The following is a 26394-nucleotide window of genomic DNA, read 5'->3' as shown; positions in this document are numbered from 1 at the left end:
AACTGGTATTTCTGTGTAAAAGGTGCATCTATATATAATGTCACAGTTACAGGACACTCATGCCTCATGGTGTATCATTCCCCCCCCCCCCACCCGGGGTACTGCTTGCTTTGCTGTTCTACTTTGTGTGAAACTGACCCTCCAGTGTAGCGTGCAGGGACAGGCCAGCAATGCGACGGGCCTCCCCCATCTCCCATTACAGTTTACCAGTTCCCCTTTCCAGTAAGGGTGACATAATGGCCTAGATATATATTCATTTTGGCTGCGGTTCTTTATCTAGACTGTAGTGTTGCCTGTGATGAGCAGGGTGCTGTTTTGTTAAACACTCAAGTTGTTTTCTAATGTACTGTAAAGTCGTATTGTAACATTTACACGTTAGCGTCAGCTTAGCATGTTAAGAATTTAATACGTAAGTGTAAACACCTCTTATATGGTGTCGTCTTTTTCTGTGTGCTTTACTTCATTGTTTTTTTTTTTTATCTCTTGTTTTTAAGTATGGCCTCACAAGTCTTGGTTTACCCACCTCACCTGCACTCCGCTCAAACAAGTGCCTTAGGAACCAGCAGAAGTGCGACCAGCAGAGACACAGGCGCAGCCCACCACAGAAATAACACCAGCAGAGCCTTTCAGCACCGACCCCCACCCAAGACCTATGTGATAGGAGTCAACTACGGAATTGCCTATCCCAACAACGTTATCCCGTCTTCAGCCGGTGCTGATTCAGGAAGACGACACAGGGGGGTACAGCCTGAAGAGAGACAGGATTGGACATTACAGGCGACAGGATTACAAAGAGAGGACAGTTTTGAGAGACAAGGAGAAGGTCCAGCTGGGATCCATAGCAGAGGCCCACAGGAAGTGAGGCCTTGGGGCGACAGTGGTGGAACTCCATCAGCAGGAGGAGGCTTGGACTGTGGGCTACTGAGGAGGGGGTGTATCCGAGCAGAGGAGGAAGAGGGCAGGATCAGGAGAGTACAAACCAGAGGGGGGTATGTTAGTCTTGTAGACACAGGCACTGCCCAGAGATGTGAACAATACAAGGCAGGTGTAAGTGGAGAACAACCGCGGGACAACAACTGCACCGGAACCATGCAGATAGTGGAGGAGGTATCTGCTCTACCTTCTCTTCCTCCCACTGTGGCCATGTTGCAAACCAGCACTGGGAATAATAGAGACACTGTCAGAGTAGGGGGCAAAGGCACACTGCCTACCCAACACAGCACGGTTGATGGAGTGAAAGACATGGGTATCGGGGCGAACAGGGCCGAGGTGAAGCCTAACGCTAGCACTGAGGCAGTGGCGGGAGCTACGGTGACCAGAACTGGATCTGGAGATGGGGACTATCAGTTAGTTCAGCATGAGGTTCTGTGCTCCTTGAAGAACAGCTATGAGGTGTTGGAGTTTCTCGGACGTGGCACCTTTGGTCAGGTGGTGAAGGGCTGGAAGAGGGGAACGAATGAAGTGGTGGCTATAAAAATACTGAAGAACCATCCATCCTATGCACGTCAGGGACAGATTGAGGTAAGTTTTTGTGAGGTTTTGTTGCGCTGATGTATCATTGTCAGTGTTACAGTTGAAATTGGGGGTTAACTGTGGGAATGGTGCTCCGTATTCTTTTATTTTCATTTATGAGAGAGACAGCATTTGATGTTTCTAGGTCCAACAGAACTGTTAACTCATTTCCCTCTCTGTTTCTGAATCCCCAGGTGGAGATCCTGGCCCGGTTGAGCAACGAGAATGCAGATGAGCATAACGTGGTGCGTGCTCTGGAGTGCTTTCAGCACCGCAGCCACACTTGCCTGGTTTTTGAGATGCTCGAGCAAAATCTTTACGACTTCCTCAAACAGAACAAGTTCAGCCCACTGCCGCTCAAAATCATCAGGCCTATTCTGCAGCAGGTAAATAAACATTGGCTGCAGTCAGACTCAGATATAACACACATTGTTGTTTGTAATCATGGTTTTATTTATGGGCTATTTCAAATAAATGCCTCACTTGCTCATTATTCTGTCATTTTCTGCAGGTTGCAACAGCCTTAAAGAAGCTGAAGTCTCTGGGTTTGATCCACGCTGACCTGAAGCCAGAGAACATCATGTTAGTGGATCCCGCCAGGCAACCTTACAGAGTCAAGGTCATCGACTTTGGCTCGGCCAGCCACGTCTCCAAGGCTGTGTGCTCCACTTACCTGCAGTCCAGATACTACAGGTGAGCCCCTTCAACTTAAATCTCTGGATGCTCCATCATTCATTAAGATGTTTTTATTTAGTCAGTATAGACAGCGTAGAAATGACCAAAAATGTGGTTTCTCCATCACTCTTCTTTCTATAACCCTCTGAGTTTTCTATTCTATACCCAGGAGTAAGGTTAAAGTTTTATTCAGAACCAAACATTGTTCAGAAACCTTTTGTTTTTACTGTGTGAGAAATCTATTTTGTGCTGTAAATAACATTGAAATTTTTGTAGCTCAGGCATTCGCTTGAGTAGGGGGTCTTTTTGTCTATTTACAATAAGCCATATGTCATTCCACAGCTGTGATACAGATGAAACTGCCCACAGGTGAAAGTGAAATGTATTTCACTTTTCATATGAGAGAAACACAAATTTAAGTAGAACGAAAGCTGCTCTCCTCAGAAGAAACTCAGCTGGTTCCAGTAGTACAAAATGTTCAGAAAGGAGATTAACAGGGTAGAACATTTCTGAGGAAGATCAGATATCTCGAGGTGAAATTTCGTGTCATTTGTTATCTTGATATGCTGGCACAGCGAGCTGACTCAGTCCCAGAGGCATTGATTGTTTATGTGTCTCTGTGTTTCCCACAGGACTTAGCAAAGTCTTGCCCCATCTTAATATGTTAAGGCCTCGTGTGTTCTTATGTAATGTGAAGTGCTAACCTGTACACTCAATGCCAGCTCGGCAGTTTGCACACTCCAAACAGCACCTCCTCTTTTTGTCCAATTCGCCTGCTGTTTTTCTCTTTGACTTGCTGCCTCACTTTTTTCTGCACATATGCATTTTCGGGCGCAGGCCCGCAAGCTTATATTTCTAAAGTGTGTTCAGCGTCACGCCCAAAGCTCTGCTGGTCTTGCATAACATGCAGAGGAACTGAGATGTGTATATGAGGAACAGTGTAATGAAAGATTTGGAGAACATGCTTTTGAAATGCAGCCAAGATTGTACAGATATTGCAAATTTTTGTGGGCACAAGGAAGTTAGTGGCTGGTGACACAGTTCATGACATCTAAGATCGTTTCCAAAGCCAAGTATTTACTACAGGACAACATGTCTTTATTCTTTCTAGCAAGTTGCAGCAGGTCGGTTGGTCCGGTTGGGTTAACTATTACCAACTCCTCAAACATTGTGCAATCTATGAAAAGGCTTCGGAGTTGCTGTGTATGTCAGAAACTCATGCACTGCACACACCCACCTCTCCACTCTCTGCAGGATCACTTATGTTAATTGTAATTTCTGATGGGGAAAAAAAACCCTATTACACAGTGTTAAGCCAGTGAGGTTAAAGAGAATGGTCAGGCTCTACCTATTATCATTCAAAATGGCTCAAGCTTGTTCATATTTCTTTACACATTTCTTTTGTCTCATTGGTTTGGTCGTCTTGTTTTGGTAGAACATTTGCATATGGGGAGAGGATCACGGCTATTAACCAAATAAAGATTAACTCTAAAACCCAAGCATCGAAAACAAACCCCTAAAACCAGAGGGTTTTTTGAAGAGCTGACAGAATTGCCATCGTCTACAAAAACTTAAATTTCTCTGCAGATACAGAGTTAGGAAAGAAAAAATTGTTGATAGCTTAAACATTTGGCTTTCATTATAAATCATGGCCTTTCCCTTCCAACTTTATGATCACATCATATAAAACATGCATTCATCTCAGGGAGAAGCACGCAAACGTCGCCCCAAATCTTAAAGGTGTATACACACATATTTTAAATCTGATCTAAATGGGTTCAACCAGTCACGTAGTTTTGGTCATCTTGTTATGGTGTAAGGTTTTAATGTGGGGAGGGACTCACGGTTATCATAGCGCAAATTTCCTGCAAAAATACCAGCAATAGACGAATATCTACAATGTGATAGAAAGATCCAATTGTCGAAACTAGCTGTTTTCACTCTGCAGGTTTTAGTCGTCGCAAAGTTTTTGACAAATGTAACTGACAGTGGAGGAAGTGGTTCATGAGACACAAAGCCAACAGCAGGCCCATCGTCTACACCCAGTGATTCAGATTAACCCTGGATGCAATGTCTCTACTTGAGCAAAAGCCAGCCACCGTCTGCCCCCCCCCCCCCCTTTCCCTCTCCCTTCCTCTGGGAGGCGAAGAGGAGAGCTGTTGCATAACATGAAGGCTTTTCTCTCACTTGACCTGGTTAAGTGTGTACGAACGTGCGTTCGTGTATGATTTGTCTTTTTAGTCCGTGTCGACAATGCTGAGAGTTAAAAAAGGTCGAGCACTAAATTTCAGGAAGGTCACTCAGGACATAGAAGGCCAGGGAAGAATGTGGTATGTGAAAATCCACATTTAGATCCAGGAAAAAACATTCAGACATTCCTGTGTGTTTCTGGGTGTGCTCATGTGTATGTGTGCGTGCCCCTGTCCATGCAACAGCTGCCAAGGCTGGATCCTTCATGTACGTTACACCGTGTACCAGAACGTGCTTCACAATACGCTCAATTCAGATGTGATAAAGGGCTACTCTGACGATGTAGAATGAATGTGTCAAGGTTGGAAGCGTCACGTGGACAGTTTTACTTTGAAAACAAGCTGTTTTGTGAAGGCCATCGAGTTAAAAGCTTATTAAAACTTATTTAACTTTATTACTTGATATTTCATGATAACATACCAGCTCCTCTGAGCCTCTGACATCGTGTATGTATGTGTCTCCCATGTTATCTCCTTTCCACCGTGTGTTTGTGTGTGTGGTTTGGCCATGACGTCAGCTGGTTTTACATACGCATTTGTAGTGTGGTGGGTCTGAACATGAGCTCGGTTTGGTAAACATTTGTGTTCATAGGGAGAAGTCACACACTGATTATACTTCAGTTTATTAGTTTAATTAAAAGTAAAACACAACAATTTAGATTAGTGTTAGATATACAGATGATTTCTAATCTGTAGTATCTGGGCAGGAAGATGTGTAAAACAATTCAGGGCTATACAAACAATTCAAAGCAATGCAAATAGCAGAATTTACAAATGGTACATCATGTACAAATGCAATTTTGGTCCCAGAGCTGCATTAGTGCGCACGTGTGTTTGTGTGTGGCAATTTGTTTGAACAGCAGGTTATCAGGAGAGTGGTTTGCAGGACATAGTGTCTCATATTGCATAATGGCTGCACTGTATTGTTACCATAGTGGAGCCGCTTAGAAATGCTGGCCTCACCACAGTGGGTAGGAGGAGATTTCATTTTCTTTTTGCAGCTCTGGGGTTTTCCCTGGATTTTCCAAGAGCATAGTCGGTTTTTGTGGCTTTGATGCAAATGTCAGTTCAATTGAAGTTTTTTTTTTTTTTTAAAGTTCACAAAAAGGCACAATTTGAAATGAAACTGTCAATGAGGTTATAAATACAGGTTTTCACGTGTCACACCCACATGAGGTGGAGCCGATGGCGTTTTAGTACACAGGCCATCACTTGGCAACATTGGAAGTTCACAGTGTTTGTCGATGCTGGTGAAGGTTTGTCTCGTTGAGCAGCACGCCTGTACTTTAAATTGTCAGATGAGAGTCGGACATAAAACAGACTGAAATAGATAATTTGCATATAACAAAACACTGAGGCATTTGGGTCACTAATGTGTCTACATGGATACCAATGTACTGATGTTAACACAATTAAGAGATTGGAGGTATGTCGTAGTGAACGTAATGCTGACGTGTCATGATCAAACTCTGCTCCTCCACATGTCAACAGGAATATGAGTGGAATACTTATCGACTAATGGAAACATCATGATCAAAGTTACTTCACAGGGAGTTTTTATTCTTTTTCAGAAGCGCCATCAGCTCTCCTGGATTTCTATGGACATTATCCTAGGAGGCCTCTCTATCTATATAATGTATAGTTTTCAGAACTAGATAAACTTAGGAAGTTGTAAATAAAACAACTTATAGTTTCCTTTGTTAACTTTGACTGAGATGAGAAAATATAGTGGTTTTTTTTTTTTTTTGACAGTACTATTAAATTTGATTTTGTGTTTGCATATGCAGCCATGTCTCTGACTCACTGGGCTGTTGCTGACTCACTCAGTAGCATGTCCAGTTAATGCAGGATGGTGTTTTGATTCCCAGAGCCATCTGTTTACAGGTTGAACCGTCCTCAAGTAAATCATTGTCTTCTGTAGATCCTTCTAAATATGTGTTTTAAGTAAGTACCGTCACTAAAGAGATAATGTCTTCCACTTGTCCCTTTGTTTGTCGGTCGGTTGGTTTGTTTGTGAGCAGCCACTGAACGGTATTCCACGAAACTTGGTTGAACGATGGGACAACTGGGACTAACCGGAAACTAACACCAATGTGTATCTGAGATGATGTTTAGTCAGGAGAGAATCAGCAGTTTATTTATTTTTTAAATAGTTTTAGAAATATGACTAAACAAACGTCAGGGATTTGGTGCAGATACACAACTGTCAGAGAGGGCGTTGTTTTGTTGGCTTAGCTATGAGGCTTGATTGAATTTAGGGGGACTGTTGGGACTGGATGGAGGTATGTGCTCGACAAAGGGCCAAATAGTTTCTAATGAAACAGCTATTTGGATTTGTAATGAGCCCCGAATGGACCTTATCACTCTATATAAAGGCATTTCATCCAGGTGAGAAACTAAAGCTGAATTCTCGCTTAAGTCATCTGCATAGTTTTTGTTTTTATATCTTGAATAATATAAGGTTGTCAATGAACTTCAACTCTGTGGACGGCTCCGGCAGAAACGATTGAATGCTCGTCATGCTGTAATGTGTTGTTGCCATGGTAGCATGACACAGCAAGGCCGGGTGAGGTGATCTGTCCTGTGGGGGTTGGTGACGCAAAGCCACCTCCCACAATGAAAATAGAGCACTGGGCTATGTGAATAATTCATCTTAGCAGATCAGGTGGAAGGATTTGAGCAGGCTGCGTCAGGCCTCCTTCGTGTACTGTAGGTGTGATTTCACATGCTGTAGGTTTTCTCCTTTACTCCAGCTTCTGGTAGCTTGGAGTAGAACACGTACAAAAAGAAGGAACAGCAAAGTCAGACCCTGAGCAGGCTCACTCTGTCAGCACAGTTTAAAAAAAAAAACAACTAGACTAGAACGTGAATCTCAACACATCTGGACAGTGTATTTGTTTGGGAGGTAAAACAGTGGAACCGACAGGACGAACACAAATACACAGACAAACACAAATTGTGGTTTGGACTGAATTGAAAAGTCAGAAGGTCCAGACCAAACTCGGTAGGTGTGAAAACCTTAGTCCCTGCTGCACTGGTTGCTGCACATGCATATTCTCCTGGAACTTGATCTGTTGTTCCAACACTAAGCCGTATCAGTGCAGATGGATGTTTTTGACATGTGATCATCGTGGATTAGCTTTGCATACATATGTAAAAACATGATGAGTCCTGTCTCATCACTCACAGCAACATAAACACACTGTCTGGGTAGTTTCTGTTGCAGTGGTGTGTGGTGCCTTACAGTCTGCTGCTCTCTAGTGTGCCTGGTTAGTTCTGGAACCTGGATGCGATGACAAACACCTGTGAGTGTGTTAGATGTGTGCTATGTGATGAGCTGTTACACCTCTGGAAAGCTGGGGCCATTGCTGCCGCTTTTATGAGTCGGGCAGTGAAGCTGGGAACAGCTTTTATTTTTAACAGGTTTATTTTTTGTCCCCTTTAATCCCCTTTCCCTCAACAATGTATGTATAGGTTTGTTTATTTTTTTTTGCCATAGGTGTAATAATGGACGGCTACACCCTGAGTTTGAGCAGCCTGTGGAGATTATAGTTTCATTTATTTATCCAAAAATAATCCCACTGAGGTTAACAACCTCTTTTTAGGAGGAAACCTGGCTCGTACGGCAGCATCACAAGTTTCAGGGTTTCATGTTTATAGAATACTCTCAGGCAGAACACAATGTAAATAACTAGCTAATATGTGTTTTCATAAGCTACAAGTGAATGGTGAATATGTTAGCGCTCATTTAATGTGCCACCCACTTTGAATCTTAATTGTAGACATTTGTTGGCAGTTTTTAGATTTGTTTAAAATAAGATATAGTAGGGTCAAAATGAAATTCAGTAAATTAATTCGCATCTTGTGTTATTTACGTTGGATAAAGAATTTAAATGTGTTTCAAATGCCCCTTGTCCTTGATTAACTCGTCTAATGGTGTTTAAATTGCTTTTTCTTTCTTTCCTTCCAAAGTTATTATTTGTTCTGACATTTTCCTCCAGGGGCAAAACAATCTCTTGTGATCGGTAGCACTTAAAACTAGGAAAACCAGAATCGGTGTCTCCATTCTGCAGGATTGTTCCATAAATATTTGAGGCTGTCCCTTTCCCCCAAGGCTCTTTTTTTTTTTTTTTTTGCCGTTGCATAACTTGCCTTCTTCCTCTAGACGGAGCAATAGGAAATGTCAAAGTGTAATTTCCTCCTCTGGGCCAGCGAGGGCAGAGAGAACAGCCTGTGAACGTGATTGACTTGACATCTGCACATAAAGAATCACACATTTGTTCACAATCGTAAACACGTAGCTCCGTGAGCGACGGTCCCATTTATCACCTGTAATACTGTTGCATTATGGTCTTGTGTCTGGCTGTTGCTTGGCAACAGTCATTTCCCTTGTGGTCATCATAGCCGTGGTTGCTATTTGCAGCACTGTTGCTCAGCTGCTGTGTCCAGGCCTAATGGCCCATTGTTTTCATGTGCGACCTCACAATTCTCCTGTAAGATTACCGTTCTCCATCTGAACTGCAAAGTCCCTTCTTTGAAAGAGATTTAGTTGTTGCTGGAACACTGTGCACACGTCATATGGGTGTAATGTTCAGTTTGAGCTCCCAGAGTAACGTGTCATTAATGAGATCATAGTTTCTTGCACTGAAACGGTCATGAACTGTGCTACTCTAAATCCTTTTACTGAATTTCTTTTCAATCAAATATAATGAAAGAGGTGGAGTAGGGTGAGATAAAGTATATGAAGCCTACCCTGAGGAAACGAGTGGAAATTACTTTTCAAAGTTAAGGCACAGTCGCTACCGTACGCATGCCTGTTATGTGTTAATGTGGGTTCGACATATGAAATATAACTCTAGGAAAGAGGAAATGTTTTAATCTAAGTCCTGCGACTGAGAAGTCAGTCATATGATAAATAGAATCTTTACAGTGTCCTCTGTTACACGAATGCCTTCCACAACAGATATTCTTTTTAGTGTTGTGCTTCAAATGTACACTTAAGTACCAGGAAACACAGGAACATAATGTTAGTCAATTCAGCACAACATCAAAATTACCAAAATACTAAATATCTAGCTGGAATTTTCTATGCAAGTGTGGGGTTGTATCAGCATTATTTTTATACCTAGAGTCACTCCCAGTATTCATTTTTATATGGTTGACAGATTTTTCTCTAAGCTATCAGAAACTCTGGCTCACCAGACATATATTTCTTTTTCTGCTCGATCCATCCAACAAAAATTACATCCTAGATCCGACCAATGAGACTTCTGTGAAGTCAAAGACACGTTGTCCGCTGTGCTGTGACAACGTGACTGGTTTTTGATCATACAAGGTGACTAACCCCAGACGTAACCTTTTCTGTCTTTTCTCTCTGCAGGGCTCCAGAGATTATTTTGGGCCTGCCATTTTGTGAGGCCATTGACATGTGGTCACTGGGCTGTGTGATAGCCGAGCTCTTCTTGGGTTGGCCTCTCTACCCCGGAGCGCTGGAGTATGACCAGGTAACATTCCTCACACACATACTTACATAGAAGCAAACACATGCACATGCAAATGCTTTCTCCCAACGTTTACCCTCCTCTGGACCTTTAAACCAAGTTTTAATCCTCATAGAGCTCCTTGAAGTTGTGAGGACAGGCAAAAATGTTGTCACTTTCCCAAAAATATCCTCACACTGAAAGGTCTATAACTCAAACGGGTCCGCACGAAAATAGGAGAACACACTGTCACCCGGAAGAGAGGGGAGGAGATTTATCACCTCGCTGAGGGAGAGACGGTACAGAGCACAAAATAAACAAGAATGGCACTCGGAGAGCACATAGCCCTGCAAAGGTCCAACAGTCCCTTAAATTCAATTACGATGCACAACAAACATCAATCAAATGAATATTCCTGGTTTTTGAGATCCAGGAAGGTCTGTGCTGAGTGTCCAAAACTTTGTACATTAATACTTTATAGTTCAGCCTTTATTTGTTGCTGCTCCCCTGATCTTGTGTTGCTGTTTGACTGAGGTCAACAAATCCAGCATGAAATCCACCTAATATTAATCTGGGCAGAGTGAATCAGGAAATTGTTCTTGGCAATGTGTGATTATCTTCCCACAGGGTTGTGTGGGTTGAACTACACAACTGGGACTCTCGCTGGAGTCCCCCGGCGAGGGAGAGGGAGCATGAGAAAAGGCCCACAACACATTCACACACCAGTCCGGGATTATTCAAATGAGGAATCATCATGTTTTTAATTTATGAGTTCAGATATTTGGACCTATAAAAAACGTATACATCCTTGTATTGTAACACCGTCCTGCAGCCTGTAGGTGTTGGCATGGAGGAAAAAGTTCATATTTGACCTTAAATGGGTTTTGACATTTATTTGGCCAATTTTAATGTTTGAGCTCCCAAACTACACGCTACTACCAAACATTCCTGTACGTTCACATCTCTACCTCAACCAAAGGGGTTGTTGTTTTCGCCCCTGTCCTTTTTTTGTTTATCTGTGTGATTACTGATGTCTGTTTCTGTGCATTTTGGTGCCTCTTGATTGAATTTAAGGGAACTTTCAGACCTTGGCAGAGGTGGGCGCTCTGAGTGCCATTCTAGATTAAACCTGTTTGGTGAAGCCTTGTTTAAAGCCTCTGCTTGCTTTTGTTTTTGGAAGGTTTTTTTGGCAACTTGTCACTTGTGCGTCCAGCAGCAGCAAGCAGTTTCAACAATCATCGCTCAGAGATCGTGACGGATAGAAGCCTTGCTGAGCAGTGACAGCTCTGTTGAATCAATGGACACACACACACTCGCACACTCCCGCGTGCACATTGATCCCCCAAAAGCATGCAGTGCCGTGCCAAGGCTCACTGCAGTTCCACTCTACACAGCAAAATGTATTTATAAACATAAGCCTGATGGTAGACATGTGCACACACACACACACACACACAGACACACACATACACACACTGGTGAGCTTTCAGTGCACCATCAGCAGGTTCTGGCCTGTCAATGTGTTTGTTCTGGGCTGTATTCGTGCACGTGCACAGTATACATGCTGTAAAAACCTACAACAGTGGTATTTCATTGATCGCAGAGTTTCTGGAGTATTATTCTGAGAGTCGTTATCAAGATGGGACAGAGCAGAGCATCGAGGGAATTTCTGGAAAATCACGCACAAATCTGGAAAAGTTTTACAGATGGCTCACTTTAAAAGAGGATAGATGTTTTAGTGGTTTTAGAACTTGCAAGTCAAACTGTCTGATGGTCCATCAACCTTGAAATGAAAAAAAAACGTATGCACTTTTGAAATGTTTTAGTTTTAATGTATTTTTTGGTTCAACCTGTGCATGTGAACATTGAGAGTTTTTTTTTGTGTATGCACTTGTGTGATGCAGCTGCTGTACTCGTGAGATTTAAATTACGGGTCGAGACATTTCCATCAGCCCCCTCGATAAATCTAAGACACAAGACTCTGAGGATACTCGTCCAGGTCAAGCACACATTTACTCTTAAATGCTGGGTCACAGTGAGGACATTTTCCTCAGCAACACACCGGAATCTATAACCAGCTGTGACAGTGTTGCTGGTATTGCCTTCACCTTTTCTGTCTCCGATCGCAAAATGTGATCCTGTTGACATTTACCTTAACAGGAACTACGACTGAGCTGATTTTCATACTGAACCAGGCGTTTGTGTATTTTATCTGTGCACAGATTTTGTCTTTTGTGATGGCAGCACTAGGTAGACTCAAGGCAAACACCAGTGTCACTAATCACATTGATGGCGGTTTTGTTGTATTTAAATTGAGTTTTCGTCATAGTGATATCGTGTGTACCTACAGTTTCTTGTCAAATGGCTGCTATGAAAAAGATTTATGAACACAGATTTGAAGAAGGATGCGTTCAACCTATGATTAATGAATATTGGTGTAACAATTAAGTAATGACTAGTGAGTAATCACGTCAAAATGGTTAAGAGCCTTGGCTGCTGGTGTGATCTCATCCCATGATGGTCTCTAGTTCATAAATCATGTCAAGATTTGCAGATTAATGTCGCTGACCTCTGTTCCCCCGCTCTGTCACTCTCGTGTTTGGCTTCTTCGCTGCAGATGCCTCGAGCCTGTGCAGGGCTCCAACTATGTCAGTTTGGCAGAGCAGTAAAGGTTAAAGTTAAGCGTGTTGTATTAGATGACAGACAACTTAGAGCTGTTGGACAAAATCCAGGTCTCACTGATTAACATAAGTATAACATATGTTAACCTGGTGTAATTTAATCCAAGATTGGGTGACCAGGAAACCACCATGCTTTTAATTATCAGACAATCAGCGTAATATCTGGCTGTGATGACTTTTCTTTCATTTGAGCTGTTTTCAGAGATCCTCACAATTGCATCAGGGCATTTGTCTTTCGCATATGAACTAGGCAGCGGGAGATTGTCTGGTTCACAACAACAGAAAAACATTCAGTGAAAGCAGCTTTATATTCTTTAACACCCTTGTGGTCTAAACTGGCTGAAACCTGAAGACACTGATCAGCTTTAAAAACTCCTCTCTCTCTCTCTCTCAACCTTTAAATGTACCTTGACACTAACAAGCTGTTGATGTAAAGCTTAATAATGCACATGGCTGGACTGTGTCAGCTGAACTACAGGCTGTAGATTCAGTAATTGGGTAAAATTAATTGAATTACACCCGAGTCAATGGTCTTGTTTTCAGCCACCTCTCTCCTCTTCTCCCTCCATCTCCTCATTCCTTGTTAATTTCTTCCCATAATAACTGAATTTGTTAATTATTTTCTTCTACATTTCCTCCTTCCCCATCTCTCCCTTCCTCCACCTCTTCCCCTCTGTTTCCTGTTTCCAGATCCGGTACATCTCTCAGACTCAGGGCCTGCCTGCCGAGCAGCTGCTCAACAAGGGGACCAAGACGTCTCGTTTCTTCTCCAAAGAGTCGGACTCTCCCTACGCCTCCTGGAGACTCAAAGTACATACACACAATCGCAAAAATACACAAACGCTATTATATATGTAAAAACATGCACACATCGTGCTGCCAACCACACAAAAATAGCACACAATGTATTTATTGCCTGGTATTAATGCAGTCAGACGAAAGCACAAGAGTAGCAGAACATTTCCGATGGGAAACAGCTGCATGAGCTTCGCAAAGCAGCACAAAGCCTGCACACCCTGGAGAAACCTCAGGGGAGTGTGAAACTGTGTTTAGACCATCTGCCAAGCTCATTCCAAATGAATAATAAATGAATGTGAGCCCAGTATTCAATATAAACATAGACACGCAGAGTTTGCTCAGACTTCCTCATCATTTAAAAAAAAAAAACATTTAAATCTCCACCTACCACCAATATATTAGAAATTATTTGACTAAATACCTCTGTTCTTCTTTCAGACGACAGAACAGCATGAGAAAGAGACCGGACTGAAATCCAAAGAGGCCAGGAAGTACATCTTCAGCTGTCTGGATGACATAGCACATGTGAGTACAACCACGGTGCTCTTCGTGTTCAGTGCCACGGATATTAGTGCCATTTTGAAAACTCACATTCAAACAACAAATAAAAATGAACGTCCTGATCAGATGTCAGTGAGAAACATCGAAACCTTGTGTTGAAAATTATCAGCTCATCGGTTCAAGTGCTCCTGCGTGGTTCTCACATGCAGCGTGTTCTCCCTCTGTGCTTCCATCCGACAGGTGAACTTGGTGCTGAGTCCCGACAACAGTGACATGCAGGCAGAGAAGGTGGACAGGAGGGAGTTTGTGTCTCTGCTGAAGAGCATGCTGCTGATTGATGCTGAGAACAGGACTGTTCCCTCTGCTGTTCTCAATCACCCCTTCCTCACTATGACTCATCTGCTGGACTACCCACATAGTAACCAGTAAGGTTGCCATAGCTGTGGCTCGCACTGTCTAGTTTTCCTTTTCTACAGGAACACACATGTTTAGAGTTACAATCATTTATTTGAACAAAAATGTTTTAAGAATATTGTTAAAAAAAAGAAAGAAACTAAACTGCAGAAAAATGGAAGCGACTTAAAGAATCAGGGTCTTCGAGGCCAAAATATCAAAAAACAAAAACATCCACACACCAACGGTTCTTAATCACATTATTTCTTACTACAAGGAAAAACAAATTGCTCAGGAGTTACACAAAGGAACAGCAATAACATTATCAACACCCTTTAGTAGTTTCAACATAAATAATATAAAGTTCCCTCCTCACTCGATGACGTCTCCTCTGTTTTCCTCCAGTGTGCAGTCATCTTTCCGCATCATGGACATGTGCCACGGCGGCCCCACCAATGCAGTGTTTGACGCTCTCAACCAGAACACCATTCATTTCTCCAGACCTCCTGTGGTCCCTGCCGCCTCCTCTGGCCTCCCTTTGGGCTACAGCAACATACCAGTCCACCCTCAGGTCAGATACTGGAGCTGTGAGAGCGTCTAAATAAAGTTACAAGTGATTTATATCTGTGTTACAAAGACGCCACCGTCAGTTCTTTTTTTAAACTCCTATCAGTGACATTGAGCCTTTCATCCAACATGGCTGTGTTAATTAAATTATGCTACTACACATTGTGTCTTGGTGTCACCCCATTTTTCTCAGAACAGAGAACATAAATAAAAACCTATAAATATCTTTAGTCCCTGGTTACATAATGTTTCTGTGAACTGGCTCTATGATGTTGCCCTCTTCTGGAGAGAATCTTCAACAACAAACCACCTTGAAATAATTGTGCTTGTGCTCATCTGTGCTTTTTGTTGTTATCTCCTGACTTTTCTTTTTCCTCCTTTCCCATGTATTTCCTCTTTTCTGCCGTCGTCCTGTCCCTGTCTTCTTCTTCTGCTCTTTTCTAATCTAATTCAGGCGATAACCCAGCCAGGTCCCTCGGTGTTGCATCCAGGGATCGCTCTAACAACTGGGAACGGTCAGTTTGGATGCAGCGACTCGTTCCCGCCGGCCCTTCTCCTTTGTCCTCCCACCATGCAAGGTATTCAGCCTGCGCCAAAGATTTCACATTTCAAATCTTCAAGTGTAAATTACTATGGTTCCAGATCCATTTGAATTCCACCTTAGCCACTTTTCTGCTGTTTGAATGACATATAGGTTGTTTTATGCTTCCTTTTAAAGGTAACCTGAATCAACCAGCAGGGTATTCTGTTCCCATGGTAACTCAGGCCCCTCCCATACAGCCCCTACCAGTGAGGCCTGGTGTTATAGCTCAGGTAAGACAAATAAGAATTAAATGCAGCGACAGTGGTATTTTTAAGTACACATTTAGAACACGGTTTCTGTGGGGTCTTAAACATCTTAAATTCAATCATCTGAATTTTGAGACTTTAAAATGTACATTAGTATGTACTAGGTCTTACATATGTTGATGTCGGTCTCAGTTCTTTTAACGTTAATGTAATTGTACCTCTTTCGCAGTTTAAAATTTGTTTTTTTTTGTTTTGGGGGCATATTTACTTTGTAATACTCTGTGTGTTGATGTTCTTTCTTAATGTACAGATATTAGCACGGTGTATGGTTGTTGGTTTGGTTTTGCTAATGTGGGAACTATATAGTAAGAAATTGACATTGCTTCACATCTGGTGTGCTGCACATATGTCTAAAGGTTAATTCAGTATGGTCTTAAATTGAACTTGTAACCCTGTAGCACAGTAGAGTCTAGTTTAGCGAAGTCTACTTACACTACACAGTCCTGGTGTCCCTGGGTAATATTTTGAGCTAATGGAGAGCATGCTCATGTGTCTCAGTAGATGATCACACTCTATCTCTGATTTTCCTCCTCTGTCCCTGCAGCAGGCCTGGTCCAGCCGTGGGCAGCAGCTCCTTGTCCCAGCAGCCTGGCAGCAGATGACTCCCGTGGGCCCTCCTCCCTCTCACCCCCCTCCACCACCTCCATCCTCCTTAACCAACGACGCCACAGCCGGCCCACAGAGGATCAGTGACTGGGGGTGAGTCAAAAAACTTAGCAAACTTGAAAAATCTGGGAAATTCTTTAAATAAACATATAAGTGGCGAGTGAAGAAAACATGTTTTGTTGCTTTAAAAATGATATCAACTAGGGAGGCTGCTGTAAAATGAACCCAGTGACTTAACTATTCAAAGCTGTTGTAATGTTGTAGGATTTATGACATTGCATATTTTAGTATGAAGCAGTGTTATTTTTGTCTTGCAGGAAAGTACGTCCCCACAGCAACCACTACAGTTCAGTGATTCAACAGCCTCTCCTGACTAACCAGATGCCAGCCCTCTCTGCCCATCAGCCAATCAACATCGGCATAGCTCATGTTGTGTGGCCACAGCCGGCCAGTAAAAGGAACAGACACAGTCACAACAGGTGAGATTCTGCACCTTTAGTCATGCTTTTAAATTTAAACAGCTCTGCCATCTTATTTACGGCTAACATAAAAACTGTTGTGCAAATAGGAACCTGTCCCACCCCAGTAACATCCACATAGCGGCTTGTCGGACCTCCAAGATGGCTGATGTTGTTGGAAAGGCAGTGTCAGGAAGGGAGCAGCCTCAGAGGGAGGCGCCTCTGGTGGAGACCAGGCAAGTGGAGGTTCAAAACACAGATGAGGAGGAAGATGATGCCGAGGAGGAAGTGAGCTGCTTCAGAGAGGTGGTACCGAACGGTATCAGACAGCTGGACCTCTCCAGTCAACAACAGAGAGATGTGGCGGTGCTGATGGGTGACACACCGAGTCCTGCTCACAGCGTGGTCAGCATTCGCAGCGAGCTGACTGACGGAGAGGAGGACGAAGACCCACAGAGGTGCCGTCTGAAAGAGTGAGTAACATCAAAGATGCATGTGGATGATAATCAGTACCTGTTAGTTTTCAGTAGCTGGATGAGCCTTTGTTACAGGTGATGTCTGCTTCAATCAAACGTTTGAATTAAACTCTGTTTGAGCCTTGGGATCTTTTTAGACCTGGTAGTAACATCTGCCCTGAGGAATGTGATCACACAGGGACAGCTCTGTTTGTCCTTTCACACCTGAAAATAAAAAAAAGCCTACATTTGGTTGTCAGTGTTGATATTGTGTCAGTGGCCACAAATAAATCAACGCATGTGAAACACTGTGAAGTGTAGTTTGGTTTATTTTGATGCTAGCAGTGCAGAGAACATCGGTTGAGACGCCCGTCCTTCACGTGCGATGCAGGACACAATAATATTTAGTAACATAAAGTGATCGAAATCTCAAATGTGTCTCAGAGCTCTCCACTAGTGATCGGATCGCTCAGGCCAGATGTGAATACCGGGTTTGAACGGGGTCTTAGAAACGCTAACCTGCTCTTCTCTGTCCGTAGGTGCAAAGAGGAGTGTGCGTGCGAGGCTTGCAGAAACACCAGTGTGTCCATGGAGAGGGTGTGTTCTCTTAGCAGCCCTGACAGCAGCCTGAGCACCAACTCTTACAACTCCAACTCTCTTCATTCCAGCCCCTCTGTCTCACCCTGCAAGAGACCCAACAGGTTTGTGGACGTGATTCCTCGTGTCCAAATAACAAAGATGCTTAAGCTCCAGTTCCACTCAGCTCATTGTTTGTTTTCCTTCTGTGCTCAGCATGTCTGAGGACGACGGCCACGAGAGTGGCTGCGACACAGTGGAAGGTTCCCCCACATCCGACACATCAATCTCCCCACGTGGCAACAGACACTACCGTTACCTTGATAACGGCAACCACAACAACCGCCCACCTTTGACTTCCATGGTAGCACCACTGCCTACCCCTGCAGTGCAGGGCAGGAGTCCCCGCGGTGTCCGAACAATGGTGGTTCCACCAATGAGAGTGCAGAACAACAACAGTCAGGGAACAGAGCAGCGTGTCTTCAGAACGGGTCAGTGGAAATATATTTTTCTCACTTAAAAGCTTTTATTTATACTATATAGCAGTCAAACATTTAAGGAGTGCATTGTATTAGACTTGAGTGATTGTGAACTAACACCAAGAGAATTTATCTTCCACAAATGTGCCTCGTCTCGCTACTTGTCCTGTGGTCTGTCACCTGTGCTTTGGTGGTGTTTACGTTGCAGGTCATAGGGAAGCAGTAGGGTCTTACTGCCCCCTAGTGGGTCATAGAGGCTGTAACAGGTGATCAAGAGACATAAGCAGAGAACTGGCCCCTGCAGTCTATTACCTCAGAGATGCATCCACAGCAGGATATGCTCACATTTCCTGTGGTTATTCTTGAACAGCTTTCCCTCCACCAAAGTTTTCATCAAGAAAAATATCCAAAGATGAAACAGCAGAGCGGCTGTGTTCATTCCTCGTAACTTTATTGAGTTATATGTTAAAGGTTCAGTGTGTAGAATTTAGTGACATCTAGAGGTGAAGTTTCATGTTGCAGCTGAATACTCCTCATCTCACCTTCTCCTTCCCAACATGAAAGAGAACCTGTGGTGAACTTCAATTGAAAACACTAAAGGTTTAGTTTGTCCAGTTTGGAGGACTGTTAAAAACATGGCAGCCTCCCCAGAGAGGACGCCCCTCCATGTAAATATAAAGTTTTTAGTTATAACGGGTCCATTTTATGGTTTCACCAAAATCTTACACATTGAACCTTTAACTACAGAACATGTCTATTAAATTTGTGTACATGTTTACTCAATTTGAAATTTCTCCACTTTGGGTAAAACCTCAGTGAAGCCAAGCTAAGCAAAAGTTGCTTAGCTTAAATTTGGATATTGTATAAAACAAAGTAAAATGATGGAAGCTCTCCTGATCTCAGCAGCTGTGTTGGCTGATGACGGACTTTGAACAGTGATTTAAATCATCCAGTGTTTATTCTAGTTATTACCTTAACCCTAACCATTAAAAGTAGAATTTAACAGCTGTTTAAATATTTAAACTGTTACTTTGACCACACCACATTATGTAGTAACTTGGATTTTCTTACAGTAGAAGGTAAAGTTCTTTAACAACAGCTTAGTAACCATGAGTTTGCTGGTTTTTCGTGGTGGGGGGTAAAGGTGGATGCATTTCATTTGGTATTAGGTCAGAGGCCATGTTTTCTCCACCGGTTCTTGCCACACAGCAAAAGTTGCCCTCAGGCACTGACCTGAGATCAGTTTCACTTTATCTGGTCTCCCCAGATTTAAAAATTGTGAATTTAAAACTGATTCAGATCAGAGTCCAAGGATCAACTTTGCTCCTCAGGTTTCTGTTTTGAGTGCCAACAAACTCTGTCATTCTTTCTCCTAAACTTTATGGATGTTATTGTTTTTATGGTGCCGTGTTTTATAAGAGATTCACAGCTGTTAAGACGTCACCGACATGTTTGATCTGACAGCCGAAATTATAAAATGCTGAATCACTATTCCTGGAAGGCGTCATTTAAAGTCCACACAGACTGTTACCAAGTCGGTGTGGTATTGTTCTGTATGAGTAAGTGGTGTTGGCCAGTGTTGAGTCGATCCTCTCACTGATGGTTGCGATCAGGCAGCACCTCAACATGTAACTCTCGTTGAATTAACCTTTTTAATGCAACCATCCAAGTGTATAAGCTCTGAACGTCATACCTGAAAAACTCTCCACTGCTCATTGCACAGCCTCCTCAGAATTTTAGCCACATTGTGTGCGTAGACTTTTAACACCAAATAGTAGGAGTCACGTCACACTGTGGTAAAACTACTTTACAAAGAACCCTCTGAATAATTCATTAAAATTAAGATAGGAAAATAAAGAGTAAAAATTGCAATAATATTTCAAATGTGAACAAAACATATTCAGTGTGAACAAGATTGCACATGTAAGATTTTGAAATAATAAAGTTAGCAGTGGTTCAAATGCTCAAAAAAGGGATCTGAATTCTGTTTAAAGTCACTTTGTCCTTTTTTCCTCTGGTGTGTGTTTTTTTGTTGTTGTTTGAAGTCTTTGTTGCTCCGCTGCCTCTGTACCCGACTCACTTCTGTGTTCTCTCTGTTCCAGCCTCAGAGTCCTGGTCCCGGTCCAAAGGGCGCTGCAGTCTCTTAGGACAACAGAACAGTCCCTCTTCTGCCCACCTCCTCCCATCCGGCCCCCTCATGTCCAGGCAGCAAAAAGCAGCGGGGCAGCACCTGCCCCCTCTGGCCTTTGGACAGGTTGGTTTGGTTATTCTCTTTTTTAATATACTGTATGGGAGGAACTGAAGCCTCAAATATCTTTTGGGGAATTTTAATGCGACGAGTTCTGCTTTGCTACAGAGCTCCAGGACAGAGAGATGAAGCTGGTCTCTCAAATAAATCTGCAGATCCATTTTAGATTTGAAAAAACGGCGGCTGTGTTGCTTAGAAATAGGTATTTTAATGAGCTTATGCAACCAACCTTTGGTTACCTAAAGATAAATGAAGCTAACCAGATGTTTTATAATGTAAACTCCATTTTATAACTGGCGTGATACAATCTTCCTGTCAGGCACTGACACATGGAGGACTTGTGTGTTTTCTTATCTCTTCTCCGTCCTGGAGATTTATTCGCTTTCCTCCAGAGTGTTTGGTGAGAACCTCGATAAGACTCTCAAGCTAGTAGCTGGTTAGTTTAGCATAAAGGCTAGAAGCGCGGGGGGTTATTCTCATTTAGAGACGATAAAGCACTGTATGCATCGGGACATGGACAATGTGCGATTATCATTTAGTACCGTCCAATGGCTGCAGGCTGCAGGTGGATGTGCAGCGTCTTTGAGCTCTGTCAGGCTCCTCCCCCTGCTAATCCATATATGGTTACTTCTGGTTTTGAACTCCGGGCTTCAAAATGGCTGCTCTCAAAATAAGATTCCTCTGTGTCTTCCAGGTGCAGCCGTACGTTTCAAACCACGGCAGCAAAGAGTGGAACGGCAACTATGGGCCGCTGCGACCGCATGCCTACATTCCCCCCACTGTCCACACACACACCTTCACACACCTGCAGCACAGCAGCCCCACGCACACCTCAGCCGCCCCACATACCCACACCCAGGGCCTGCCCACACACACCCTGCTGTCCTACCCTCCCGGCGGCCCCCTCACCACCGCCCACCACCCCCATCCCATCCTGCCGTCTCGTCCTCCTCCCCCTCTCCTCCAGCACAGCTATGGTCTCTCCCACCCACAAGGAGGCACTATAGTTCACCAGGTAACCCTGGGCATCAGCGCCCACCCCCACCACCCCGGTCATCCCGCACACAGGCTCCTGCCCTCTCCGACCATCCACCCGCACCACCAGCCCAGCTACGCCCACCTCCCTCACCAGTTCAAGCCTCCCTTCCCCCCTCCACCGCCCCCTCCTCACCCCTACATGGCCTCGCCAGCTGCCTACACCGGCTTCCCTCTGAGCCCCACCAAGCTCAGCCACCACCCACAGTTCTCGTATATCTGAGGTCCAGGACGGGGCCACAGCAGTTCCCTCTGGGGAGGAGGGGCAACACAAAATGGAGCGGGGCTGCGACCTGGGCAGGTAGAGCGAGTAGCAGAGCACAAAATGGACACTTTTGATGATGAAGATTAGGAAGACGAGAATATGATTATGAAGAGGACGGAAAACTGTGTATTACAAGAGATTCGGAGAGAAACACAACAACAGCAATGCTGAAGATGATGTTTTATGGAGGTTTATTAAGCCTCCTTCACGTGGAGGTTCACGTCAAAAGTCAAAGACAACTTCGGATCTGATGGACTTATCGCGAAATCAGCAGATTTCAGCCATCGGAGGAAACTGATTAAAACTGCAAAGCTTTATAAGAGAACATTACACAAGTGAAATAATTCACCCGTGATGATGATAAGGAATCTTTCATTAAGAATGTCCTTTGCACATTACCTCCTGTCTTTTAGTGTTGAGTTGTGTTGTGTTCTAATTAGAGGCTGGAATTCATTTATTGTCGTTGTTGGTGTGGGATCGCTCAGCCTCCCCTTCCCTTTATCTTTGTTGCCTTGTAGCACGTGCTCGTCGGTCAGATCTGTTTGTTAAGCCATCCCAGTCTGTATTAACCAGGACCCAACGCTCCTGTCTCTGTTTCAGGCAGACTTTGCTGCTGCCGCCTCCTAGTGCCTTAAAACCAGAGTCTACGACGTTACTTCAGGAGCATATAGATTGTACATTGAAATGGGCTTGCAGCACTTAACCTTCAGACTCTGATCACATTGGGCTTATTGGACGAACACGAGGATAACGCTTGTGGTTGTTTTTTTAATATTGGACTTCAGTTTGCTTTCTAACTCAGAGTATGGATTTACTTTAGCTAGAGGCTGCACATTTAGGGCTTTGACTGAATGAGCTTTTTAATGTACATAAAGAGTGATTTGATATTTTGATAATCGATTTCTATTCACTATAGTACTTAATTCATAACAGTATTGTCACTGTTTACTGTAACTGCAATACAATCTAGATAGCCTCTGGGTTGCTGTGTTTGTATTATTTTTTGCATTTAGGTTAGACTTGCAGTAATGCATCTTATGTTTTAGAGTTTTTTTGGGAGTGGCATAGACTTAAGAGAAATAAGTTTTTACTTTTAAATGCTTGTCAGTGTTTGAAATAATCAGCTTACAGTGTCATTGCTGGGCTATTGAGTGTTAGAGGTGTATTGGTAATTGTTTAAAATATTTGTGTGAAATGAATTTTGTCCATGTATTGAAGCCTGTTGTCAGTTTTGATACATTCCTTCAGGGTGGATGCATAGCCTTGATTTGTGTGTGTGTGTGTGTGCGTGGGTGTGTGTGTGTGTGTGTGTGTTTGATTTCTCATGTGTAGTAGAGCTGCGTCTTTACCTGTCGTCATATCAACTGGTATTTTACTCCAATCAGCACCAAAGACTGTTCATTAATCATTTCTGAAGCATGGTCGATACGATTTCTCCCTTTCACCTCCAGCGTACTGTTGCAGTTATCAACATCGGAATATATTGTGAAATCTCTATTTTAAAAAAAAACAAAAAACCAATGAGGTTGTGGTTTTATTTTTCTGAGCTATGTTTGGCAAATTGTATTTGGAATGTATAGTTCATAAGCTGCTATGTACTGATTATCTGCCACTTTCGTAGCTGTGAATTTAGAGGACTAATCTCATTCTAGCCTGCAACTCTCTCTTCTGTATCGTAGTTCACACGACTATATACGATAGAAGTGGGTGTTATTTTGATCATAGAGTATATTGAATGCTATTCCTATATGCTAGTGCCTCTGTATATTGGCTTTGTTGTTTTGAAGTGATTGTAAACTGCTGTAATGGAAGTTATGAGTTATCTTTTTATTTTTTTTGATTCTGTTGCTTTTTGGTGTGTGTTTGTGTGCGTTTTGTGTGTGTGTGTGTATTTAGCATCAGTATTTCAAACGTAGGCTGGGTTCACTCTTTGATTCTGTAACCGGTGTGTCGTTGACGTATTATTGTGTTTCACGGTTTTTTTTTTTTTTAATCCTCTGATGACACGGCTTTTGTTTCTCCGTTATTGGACTGTGTTCGCGACTCTTCGTACTGTACAACTTAGTGCCTTTCTTCAAACAAGTGGCTGACGAGGCGACGTCTCGCGTTGATATCAAAGCGGTCTGAAATGTGTTGACTCAATTCCTCCTGAAGGGATCAGCTCCTGTTTTCACATCACAAAACCCCCAAAGTTGTTGGTTTGACTAAGATGATTTTTTTTTTTTTTACAGAATCCTAAAAAAGTCAGGGATTGTTTTATTGTGCTCACCACCACCAACACCGTGCAGTGCTGAGAAACATGGGGCCTGAATATACACAAATGCAGAGCTTTACTCTCACACCGTGAATGTATTTGCGGACGTCAACACATCTGCTTTTGGTTCACAGATGAGTTGTTGCATTTCTAACGGCTGCACAGCATTTTTCTCTCATTCTGTGATGGGGATGTTGATAGTTGGGGTTCGCAGCTAGATGTCGCCATGTGTTTCAGTCAGGGGTTCTTTCAAAATGCTTTATCAATCATACTCAAAGTGTTGGTCCAAAGCTGTCATCTACTCATTGTACTACCTTGTAATTGTTTCGCTATATGGCTTATTAAGTAATGGGTTTTATTTCGTGTACTCGTCTAAATATTCTACTGTGTTGACGATCCTTGAACAAGAGGATGTGCTCGGTTCAGCTTGGAGTGCAGTCTATTATTATAAGTGATTCGTGAGTGTATGTGTCACGAAATAGTGATCTGTACTTAAAGGAACACGTTTTGTTTTTGGACCCTCGCTCGTCGATATGCTCTCTGTCAGCTCGGCGCCTGTAATGAGATGTGCCCACCTCGGTAATCCCCCCCCACCACCACTCTGGGTTGATTGTTCAGGACGGATAATCCCGTCTCCCTGCAGCTTTACCCCATCGGCGTCCAGGTCACCAGAGGGTCACACCCACGTTCAAATGTTCAAACAAGCTCACAGAGCCTTAGATGACAGAGCAGATCCAGGGACAGACCCTAAAACTAACCCTGAAAGGAGGAGATCCCACTTTCTGTGATTGGGGCGTTAATTAGTTGTTAAAAACCAAAAATCCCTCTTTAAGAAATTCCTGATCAGTAGAATGTACCTCTGCCAAGGCTGAACAGTCTTTACATTTAATCGAGCTGCACCAAACTGCACACACTCATGCAGGAACTTTTACCCTGGAACCGGGAACCTTTACAGGAACTCCTTCACTCCTGGGTCCAGGGTCTAAATCAGTTCGTCTCATGTTCAATCACAAAAAATCCTGGATCCCAACCAAATTTAAGTGAATTCTTTTTGGCCTGTGTGCCATGCTCCCACCAAGTTTTGTGGAAATGATTTGAGTAGTTTTGTGAAATTTCGTTAACAAACAAGCAGAGGTAAAAACAAAACAAGAATTGGATCCTCTCTATTTTACATCAATATTGTATTATAAGGGGGTTTTGGTCCCTGTTCTGCTTTTGTCGGGCCCCACAAGTCTACACCACCACCACCCCTATAAACACGGCTCATCTCATTTGGGTCCAGGGCTGAAAAACAAACAGCGTGAAATTCGACTCCTAAGACGTTTTAGGTAGATTTTGTACCACAGCTATAATTGTGTTGACATTTATTGTATTTAGACACAAATATGTAGACATGATTGCTAAATTGAAACTGTTACTGTTCTAAATATGTGTAGGTTTGTGTGGCTTTATGAGTTAATTTGTTTTCTTTTGATTTTTAGTTTTTTTTTTTTTTTCCTTAAATGCTACACTAGTTTGACATGTAGCAACTGCACTGTGCAATATAAAACAATACGAGGACTGGGAAAATGATTATTTGGATGTAATAACATGTCTTACCAGTTTGCAGTCGTTTTCTTTTCCCCCCTCTAGTTCTCAGTGAGTTCAATGTGACCAAGCCTTATGTACTTTGTCACAAAAAGCGGGTCCTTCTTGGTGACTCTTATTGGTGAGTGTCAAATTATGAATTGATGGTGTACTATGTCAAGATTCACTTTGAATTAAAAAAATATCTTTTGCTTCACTCACTGTTTGTCATCTTTGTTTGTACAGAATGTTTGTGTTGTAGTGTTTAACCGGCACCAGAGGACAGAGGGTCAACATTTTCCATATCAGTGGTTTGATATTGACGATATTTTGACATTTATACTCAGTTTTTCTTCAGCCCTGAATGAGTCGGCCACATCAGCCATTAATATGCGGCCATAATAAAGGAGCTGCTACCTCTTAAGATGTAAAATGAACTGTGCAGAATAAAAAAAAAAAGCATAAACACACCTGAATCCATGAGTGAACCAACTCTTAAATATTCTCGATAAATGTCGCGCAGACAAATTAGATCAGTATAATTAAAAGACTCTGGCATGGCAGACCCGACCCATTGTTGCCATGGCTACAGCTGTATTAATAGCTTTGTCTTTATTTTTTTTATTCAATTCACTTTGTCATACATTTATACAAATTATAAAAATGTATATATATGTAATTTTTTTATAATTTGTATAAATGTATCACGTAAAGTGAATTATATACAAAAAAATAGCAAAATGAAGA

At 42.7% G+C, this 26394-nt stretch overlaps 1 protein-coding gene across 4 annotated transcripts in view; it reads left to right on the top strand.

Annotated features, from left to right (window-relative positions):
* hipk3a (homeodomain interacting protein kinase 3a) overlaps window positions 1–25864 on the top strand; it is a 28921-nt gene extending 3057 nt beyond the window's left edge. The window contains exons 2-18 of one of the 4 annotated variants that reach the window (XM_069527712.1): window positions 495–1521; window positions 1707–1898; window positions 2024–2205; window positions 9817–9940; window positions 13288–13407; window positions 13834–13920; window positions 14137–14321; window positions 14695–14860; window positions 15311–15434; window positions 15575–15669; window positions 16253–16404; window positions 16629–16790; window positions 16880–17242; window positions 17764–17925; window positions 18017–18291; window positions 20382–20533; window positions 21222–25864. In XM_069527712.1, the coding sequence (XP_069383813.1) occupies window positions 496–1521; window positions 1707–1898; window positions 2024–2205; window positions 9817–9940; window positions 13288–13407; window positions 13834–13920; window positions 14137–14321; window positions 14695–14860; window positions 15311–15434; window positions 15575–15669; window positions 16253–16404; window positions 16629–16790; window positions 16880–17242; window positions 17764–17925; window positions 18017–18291; window positions 20382–20533; window positions 21222–21785 (4131 nt within the window). In that variant the 5' untranslated portion in view covers window position 495 and the 3' untranslated portion in view covers window positions 21786–25864. Of the gene's footprint in view, window positions 1–494; window positions 1522–1706; window positions 1899–2023; window positions 2206–9816; window positions 9941–13287; window positions 13408–13833; window positions 13921–14136; window positions 14322–14694; window positions 14861–15310; window positions 15435–15550; window positions 15670–16249; window positions 16405–16628; window positions 16791–16879; window positions 17243–17763; window positions 17926–18016; window positions 18292–20381; window positions 20534–21221 lie in introns of all 4 variants that reach the window. The other 3 variants (XM_069527709.1, XM_069527708.1, XM_069527710.1) reach the window with 3 other exon arrangements.
* Window positions 25865–26394: the final 530 nt, after the last annotated feature.

Source organism: Paralichthys olivaceus, chromosome 7 (assembly GCF_024713975.1).
Source record: "Paralichthys olivaceus isolate ysfri-2021 chromosome 7, ASM2471397v2, whole genome shotgun sequence".
Classification (NCBI taxonomy): Eukaryota; Metazoa; Chordata; class Actinopteri; order Pleuronectiformes; family Paralichthyidae; genus Paralichthys; species Paralichthys olivaceus.
Note: the sequence above shows the minus strand (reverse complement) of the source record. Positions and strands in the feature narration are given on the sequence as shown.